The sequence below is a fragment of the Varanus komodoensis genome, unplaced genomic scaffold, assembly GCF_004798865.1.
Source record: "Varanus komodoensis strain SLA01 unplaced genomic scaffold, ASM479886v1 scaffold12, whole genome shotgun sequence".
Taxonomy (NCBI): Eukaryota; Metazoa; Chordata; class Lepidosauria; order Squamata; family Varanidae; genus Varanus; species Varanus komodoensis.
In genome coordinates this window covers 8,045,047-8,053,241 of record NW_025335349.1, presented here as the reverse complement: position 1 = coordinate 8,053,241, position 8,195 = coordinate 8,045,047, and the positions used below count along the sequence as shown (strand labels likewise).

Here is an 8,195-nt window from a genome sequence, read left to right as displayed (position 1 = left end):
CTACTTGAACCAAAATGGAGCCAGAATGCTGGCACCAAATATAAAAATGGTAGCAAAGCAGCTTTGATTTGATCTCTGGGGAAAAGCTGACGGGGGTTTAGAAGCATCTGCTTCAGACTGGATCCTCCCTAGGAGCAAGGGTGTAGTGGAGAGGGCCTGGGGGGGGGGGGTCAGAGCACCCCTACTCATTTTGGAGGGGTCACTGGATCCCTGAAGATCCATGGTCACTGTCCCTCCCCCACTGCCTGTCAAGAGTCTTAATTTTGCAGGTTTGTGACTGGCAGCTGCTACTGTTTTGGAGTCCTGAACTTAACAGGTTGAGAACAGGGGTGGTTTTTTGGACAGTTCCCAACAGTTCCTGGGAACTCCCTATCTAGAGAAGCCTGCCAGGTATGCAGAGAACCCTAGTGAAATATGATCGTACCTGAATATAAAATCAAAGGGAAAGACAGGTTGGGGTGTACTGGAGGTTTGCTCTTATGTCTAAGAGGGTGTAATATGTGACAGACTAGAAAACCCAGAAGGGGCAGAAGCACTATGGCTGACACCACAAGGATCCAAAAATAATTTACTGCTAGAGGTATGTTATGATGCCCCTGACCAGAACGTTCACGATAATCCTGATAGAAAACAAAATGAGGGAAGCACCCAAACAAATAAGTGTTGTAATCAGGAGTGATTTCAGTTACCCCCAACGTGGACTGGATAAATGCATACCCGATTCATGACAAATAGGTTACATTTCTTGATGCCCCAAGATCCAGTAAAAAGCAGGAGTCAAGGCTAAATCCCTTCAAAATGTTTGGAGGTTACACAAAACCACATTAATAGGTGCTGAGGTCGAATGCGCCATGTGTTAGGAAAGGTAGCATCAAATGCATGAGGTCACCAGCATGGTTGACAGACAAGATGCAGGAAGCTATTACAAGAAATAAAATCTCCACATCAGTGGCTTGGGAACTTGGATGAGAGGAAACAGTTGTGCTCATGTTCTACTGGAGGGATTCCTGTGGGCGGCTGGTTGGCCAGTATGAGCAGAATGTTGAACTTGATGGACCTTTTGTCTGATCAACATGGCTCTTCTTAAATTCTCTATGCTATCATGGTAAATAAAGAATTACCCTCATTTTATGTAAAAGGGTAAAATGGAATGGACACAGTCCAGTAGCTCTGATGCACATGAAGAATGGTTTGTGAATATTTTTGTGAATGTATACGAACGTTCCATGGGAGCAATGGATAATCCTTGTGTATATGTTAAAAACTGCTCCCTTAGTCAGGGATTTTTGGCCACATTCATTCAACGCTGGCTTATATTCCACAATGCAGAGTCCGAACTCTGTAATCATTACTCTCAATAGAAAAACCTCTTGTACTAAAAGAAAAATCAATTCATTAAAAATCAATGAACTGTTTTAACTATATGTAAAGTGTCTACAACCATTTTCATCTAAAATAAATCCAAGACAGCAAAATTATTTTTCATGTTCCAGAATAACCTATATTTTTTACCCACAATATACACCCACATTATTTTTGAAGATACAGAAGAAAAAGTGCTACACTTACTAAATCAGTTTTTAACAATAACTGAGAGGGATACCCATCATTTATACATATTCTATGCTTAGATACAAATAGTGCTTGTAGTATCTTGTCTAGTTCAAATAATTTACATATATTAACACATTTTGTTGAGCTCAGCAGAGGAATCAAATGAAATATCTAGATGTTTTGGACTAACATTCCCATCATCCCTGAACAGTGGTCAAGCTGACTAGGATACACAGCCTGCAACATCTGGGAGGCACCTTGATCTAAGCAATGTTGCACCAGAATATCTAAAGCAAGGATGGGCAGAAGTTAGACCACCAGAAGTTTGGGGTGTCAGCTTAGAGAAGCCATTGCTAGCATGCCCATCCATGCCTCCTAGATTAGACCAGTCACTCATTAAAACCTTCTGCAAAGGCCCTCCTCCACACCTAGCCAACATTTGGCTGAGATGCTGTAAAGAGCCATGCGTCAACTTTGGAAAAGCCTTCAAAAGGAAGTTTATCTTCACCAAACTCTGATGGCCTTCTGCTGGCTCACTCAGACTCTTTTCTTCCAGCCAGGGCTGCCATCTGAACCCCCCGTCCCACCCCAGTTTCTCTCTGCTGTCTCCTGATTCCTTTTCTATATTTTATGTGAGGATTTTATTCTTAGTATTTCTTATTTTCATCTGTGCTGTAAACTGCCTGGGAATATTTTTTTTAAAGTTGGGGGTATACGTGTTTTAAATAAATTCACAGGATATGTTGGATTGCTACCCTAAATCAGAATCTGACATGTATGTCTCTTGAGACAAAGATTGGCTTTCTTTCTAATCAGGCTATTGTGATAAACATATCTAATAGGAAAGAGCTAAAGTCATGGCCATCTTGAAGAAGCCCCAGTGACCAAGAAGAGTGATTCTAAAACTCTTCCTGAATGCAAATTCTGGCTCCATGTATGCTTTGATAGACAGGACTCATCATTAAATATTTTCCAGTGATACACCAATAGAGGAATCTTCTATCTGCAGGGCTTTATGTATCTTCTTTTCCACAGAGTGATGTCATTGGCTGGCTTTTTGGCAGAACACCATTTCTGAATCCAGTATCAGCACAAACTGTGTGTATAAGGTTCCCAGTGCAGAAGATGACATGCAGAAGCTTGCTCCCATGTGAACACTGTACTGTTTAAGCAGCTACAATGACTTCTAGAATCAATGGAATGGCAGAGGAAGGCTGTAGGAACTGGTCCAGCTATTCAAAGTAGCTACAAACTTAATACCATGTAGTGCATTTTCCTAATAGGCAACACAATAATCTGGAGAACCCAATAAACTATATTTCTGTATTACTGGAAGCCAGTAATTTCTATTCACTTGTCCTTCTAAATAAGCACATCTATTCCACCAGGTCTGGTGGGATGCTCTTCCCTGATACACCCAATATTCAAATTTTAACTTTTACATATTTCACTGCAGCCCACAATGTACTTTTTAACATTCTGGTGTCATTTCAGTGTCATAAATGTGTATACTTTCCCTGCCACGGCATGCCTCTTTCCTCAAATGTTAAAATGTTTGAAGTTTCAGAACTGAGTAGTCTCTAGAATGTCTAATTCTGAGACAATAAAGTGCCAAGAAAAACAGGCAGGTAGGTAATATGTACAAATCCAATACATCCTAACAACCTATAATTAGGTAACAATTGGTGCTGTACATGGCTAAGGAAAAAAATCTTCTAAACATTCTGAAAAATTTCCTCTATGAATGTTGATGTCCAATATTCACCAGATATTTGACAGTATGGTCAAATACTTGCTTAACATTCCCTGAATTTTCAATGCTGCATTGGATACAGAATAGTACTCCATTGAAATAGTTGCTTTCCTGGCTATTGCAATCTAATAGAATTTGATCAGCAATGTGCAACAATATCTTTAACAGATTTTATAGCTGACCTGCAATTACAGGGATTATTTCACAATATTATATTGTTGACAGTTTATGGTATTTCATATTTGATGTGCACCAAAAACTAAATAATAAGAAATACCAACATGAATAAGGGCACAATTCCATGAGGCTGCACATAACCTTCCAAGTTTGAAGGATTATGGACCTCCTGGGCAGGGTAAGTGGTACATGGAGGCAAAAATCAGCTGCATGGTCCTCCTGCCCTGCAAATCAGTTAGATGCAGCATTTTGGAGAAGTTGGGAAAGGGGCGAAAGCACTTTGACAGCACTTGTCCCCCTTCCTCCTCCTCATATCCCCTTGATCCTTCTTGATTAGCTCCTTTATAGATTGTTCAGCATGATGCATGGACCCAGACCATTGGGTTGTTTAGGGGCTAAGCAACCCACTAGCTAATCCAAGGTTTGCTGTCCAATTAAACACTGGGCTGTTTAGCTCCTAAACAACCCAGTTGTGTCACACTGTATGACTCATAAAGGAACTGATTGCAAGTTCAGCGGTTATGTGGAAGAGACAGGCACACGTCCCCAACAAACCTATCAGTTTTCAAACTAGCAGGTTTGTCACTACCTGGAAACATCCCCAGTAAAGTTTGTTTTACTAAAAAAGATTTCTATGCTCTGAAGAGAAACCAGAGTATTAAAAAAAGAGTCACAAATAACCAGGTATATTTTCTAAAGTTGACACAATCGTTTTCTGCATTTTTCATTTTGTGACTACATGTGTGTCAGAGATGGCCATGTGCCACTTCTAAATTGCTTTGTTTGTTTTGTCATCAGTATTTCTCCTATTCTGCATGTGGTATAAAAGCATGGCCTTCAGGTTTATAGAACAGAACTGAGGATGCAAATGATAGCATATTAAATGTTAGCCTCTTCCAAAATCCTTATTTAGTTAAGCCCTCTGAAGCTAGGACTTGATCCAGTGCCACTGAAGTCAATAAGATGTGTAAATTAAATGTTAAGTCAGACCAGAATGTATCACAAGCGATACTGAAATTTACGTAATCCTAATATAATTTCTAAAATTAAAACATTCTATTTAAAAATCCCCTCTTATTTTTAATGTACAAAGAACTTCAATAAAATATATACTCTTGATTTAATTTTTCTTCCAAATAAATCTAACCTCTTAAATTCAGAAATGCTTACTTTTTAAAAATGGTTACAAGTTCTGACATAGCCAGAATTTTAGGATTTGTATCTGATTCTTCTGTCCCTAGAAACAGAACGCTACCATGTCATACTTACTAAAGAGTATGCCCCATTGAGCTCAGTGGGACTTACTTCTTAGCAGGTACCAGTTCTGTACCAGTTCTGCAGTTCATCCCTCAACTTCAATCTGTGCAGCAAATACTATGGAGCCTAAAATAGGGGACATCGGTTCTGACCTGCAATTTGCCTTTCTGATAGATTCTAACAGGAAGTTTGGCTTTCGTAGATCACTATTTTCAGAGGCAAGTTCTTGCAAGGAATTCTACACCTAGGAGTCCTATTATATGCAAATGTAAAGGGCCCCAGGCTCATTGTCCAAACTACCCTTATGAAAGATGATGAGACCAATGGTCCCCGTGTAAGTGCAAACGGGTATTCCAATTACTGGATCAGCCAACTATACAGCAAACTTATATGCACTACTAAGAGTTCCCAAGAGAGGGAAATTAGTGGAGAACCACCTGTTCCACAAAGATCACACTCATTCTTTTCACAAAAGGTACAAGATGACAGACTGTTCATCACTTTGGAGTTATAGCTTCTCACTGTTCTTCTCCCTGTTGAGAAAATTTGAGGAACCATATTCAGTATTCCTAGTTGTTAGGGCCAAACATATCCCAACAAGTTTGATATGCTGTGTGGCTTATCACAGAAATCAAATCAAGGCCAATGAAACCACCAGTGTGAGCCTTGAACCCATAGGCAGTTTTGACCAATGCAGTGGCTTTGATCCCACATTTTTAAACAAAGAATTGAACACATCTTCTTTTTGTCCTTCTTGAAACCTAAGTACTGCCACACCAGTTGCAGCGAACAGATTAAGAAAACATGTATGAGATGTGACACAGCTTAGTTTCTTTGAAATAGAAGGTGCAGGTCATTCAACTGGCATAAATCAACTGAGAGCCAGTGTGGTGTACTGGTTAAGAGCATGGGACTGGGACTCAGACGATCTGGGTTCTAGTCCCGGCTCAGCCATGGAGCCAACTGGGTGACTTTGGGCCAGTCACAGACTCTCAGCCCAACCTACCTCACAGGGTTGTTGTGGGGATAAGATGGAGGAGGAGAATGATGTAAGCTGCCTTGAGCCCTTTGTAGGAAAAAGGCAGGATATAAATCGGAAAAAAAAAACTGGTGTAAATCAGTTTACAACTAGAATTGTTGTAGATCAAAAGCTGAATATGAGTCAACAGTGTGATGTGTCTGCAAAAAAATACTATTTTGGGATGCATTAATGGATGTATCATTTTCAAAATACATGAATTCCCCTCTTCCTGTTGCTTCCAGTAATATGCATCTTACAATCTTCGATGCATCTTCAATTTCAAAATGATTCCCCCCAACTTAAAGAGTCCATTCTTCATTCTGCTAACTAAAACTGGATACTTCACCAGTAACTAAACTTCAATCACAAATGACTGGCACTTACTAGGTTCATAATAATCCAGCACAGTCACAAAGGCAGCTTGTGTATTTGCCACTTTGAAGTCCCTCACAGCTGGAATATCCACACAAACCTGTGTTTCATTTAACTAGAAAATGAAAGAGAAAGTATTCAGTGATTTCAATGTCTTACTGCTAAAAAAAGGCAATGATACATCACTTGTTGATCATACATAAAAGATTTTGCATTAGCTAACAGCTACAGATGTACATATGGCATTAGCACAATAGGCTGTCTGAAAAAAGTCTGATATTTGTTCAGCTGAAAAAAGTTTGTTCAGCTGAAAAAAATGTTAAAATTCAAGCGAGGGAACCGAAATTTCATTGCACACTCCACTTGGGTATTAAAATTGCACACTTAGGAACACAATGTGAATTCCCCCAATCCTACTACCTTAGTGCCTAATTAAGAGAGTGCATAGCAAGCCAGCTCCAAAAATCACCATTCAAAACATATAACTTTTATCAAAACACTACTTGATTATACATCTCATGGGAATATTGTCCTCTTCTATCAGTTCCAGACAAGATTATTTAAATTTTGGAAGCAAAGAGGGAAAACTATTAAAAGTTATGTTAGAAGACTGTGTTTAGACTCTAAAATGGTTTGTTAACAATAATAAAATTGGACAGTATCCCAAGAAAAGGTAGGGATGTTGTTTTATATGGCTGGAACAGCAAAACTCATCTATGCTAAATACTAGAGCAGTTCTAAAATATGCAGACTGAGGATTGTATGTTAAATTATGGGGTGCAGCCTTTCTAAGTATTGTGCATAAAACAGGGGTACACAATAAAAATCAATGAGTGGGACTACCTTACAGGTACTGGTATGGGAAAGCAATGCATGATAGAGAAGTGGGAAATCTATTTCCGTTGCTGCATATTTTAGATAGTTATCTATAGATATATCTGCCATGGTTTTATATTGTGCATTGGCTAAATGTAATCTTTATTTTTAATACTAAATGAAAATAAACTTTTCATATATTAGATTTTAAAATTGTGATGGTTACATGAGTCAAACAGATCCTTATTAAACAAAATTCCCCCACCTACACATATTTTGACTTACAGAGTCAAAATATATATGGACTTTCCCATCATCTTCCTCCACCTTCTTAACTGGATCACCCAAAGACATGAAATTGGGTGAGAGAGAGAAGCCACTCAGTAGTCCAACCTCTAGAAGAGCCATACCACTCCGTGAAGATGTGCCGGCACCCAAATACCTAATAAACAAAAACAGAGTGTTATTTTAAATACTTTTATTAAAAAAATAAATCATAGAAACATTTAATACAGAATTATATATACAGGAACATTTTATTATAAATACATCATGTAATAATGATGGCAGTATACACATTTTATTGTACAAATCAATAAAAATCACATAAAATAATTGTGAAAGAAGAAAAAACAAAGGGGAAACATATATAGCTGAGGTCCTAGGTCCCACCAACATACCAACAACATACCAGATGTTCTTGGCTGATACTCTATGAATGCTCTACAGGAAGTTGCTGCATCCAAGTCTGATGGCAAATAACAAATTTGATGGAAGTACAGGACAATTAAAACACATTTCTGAGTGCTTCCATGTGCACTGATGGAATGTCAACCTGTGAAGGAGCCTGAATACTCAGTGCACCTCTACCATATGAGCGGTGGTGTGACTCTACATGCACCTGACTGGAACGGTCTTCCTTCCCTGCCCTTTGAAGGGGAACGGCTGTGCAACTTGCATGTCCATTTAGTCATATGAGTATAACAAAAAGGCATGGCAGGTAGAGCCACAAATATTCACACCTCACCACCACACCAAAAATTAAAGGATGTGTAAGGGTGTAAACTTACTCATCCCCACTTTGGCCATTACCTAGTAAAAAGAAATATGAAATTGAACATTTTTTATCATTGGTTAGAGAAACAGGACTATGCGTAGAATTGAATATGTTTGTTGGATGTAAAAAAGAGTGAGAGGTCGGCCCAGTATGTCCAATGTCCTGAATAATTGTTGTTTTAGTTTTGG

At 38.8% G+C, this 8,195-nt stretch overlaps 1 protein-coding gene across 3 annotated transcripts in view; it reads right to left on the bottom strand.

Moving 5' to 3' along the window:
- Window positions 1-1,475: 1,475 nt before the first annotated feature.
- CD109 (CD109 molecule) overlaps window positions 1,476-8,195 on the bottom strand; it is a 57,009-nt gene continuing 50,289 nt past the window's right edge. For all 3 annotated transcript variants that reach the window (XM_044422162.1, XM_044422163.1, XM_044422164.1), the window contains 3 exons: window positions 7,236-7,392; window positions 6,147-6,249; window positions 1,476-5,274 (listed from right to left, as the gene is read on the bottom strand). In XM_044422162.1, coding sequence (XP_044278097.1) covers window positions 5,099-5,274; window positions 6,147-6,249; window positions 7,236-7,392 — 436 coding nt within the window. In that variant the 3' untranslated portion in view covers window positions 1,476-5,098. The remainder of the gene's footprint in view (window positions 5,275-6,146; window positions 6,250-7,235; window positions 7,393-8,195) is intronic.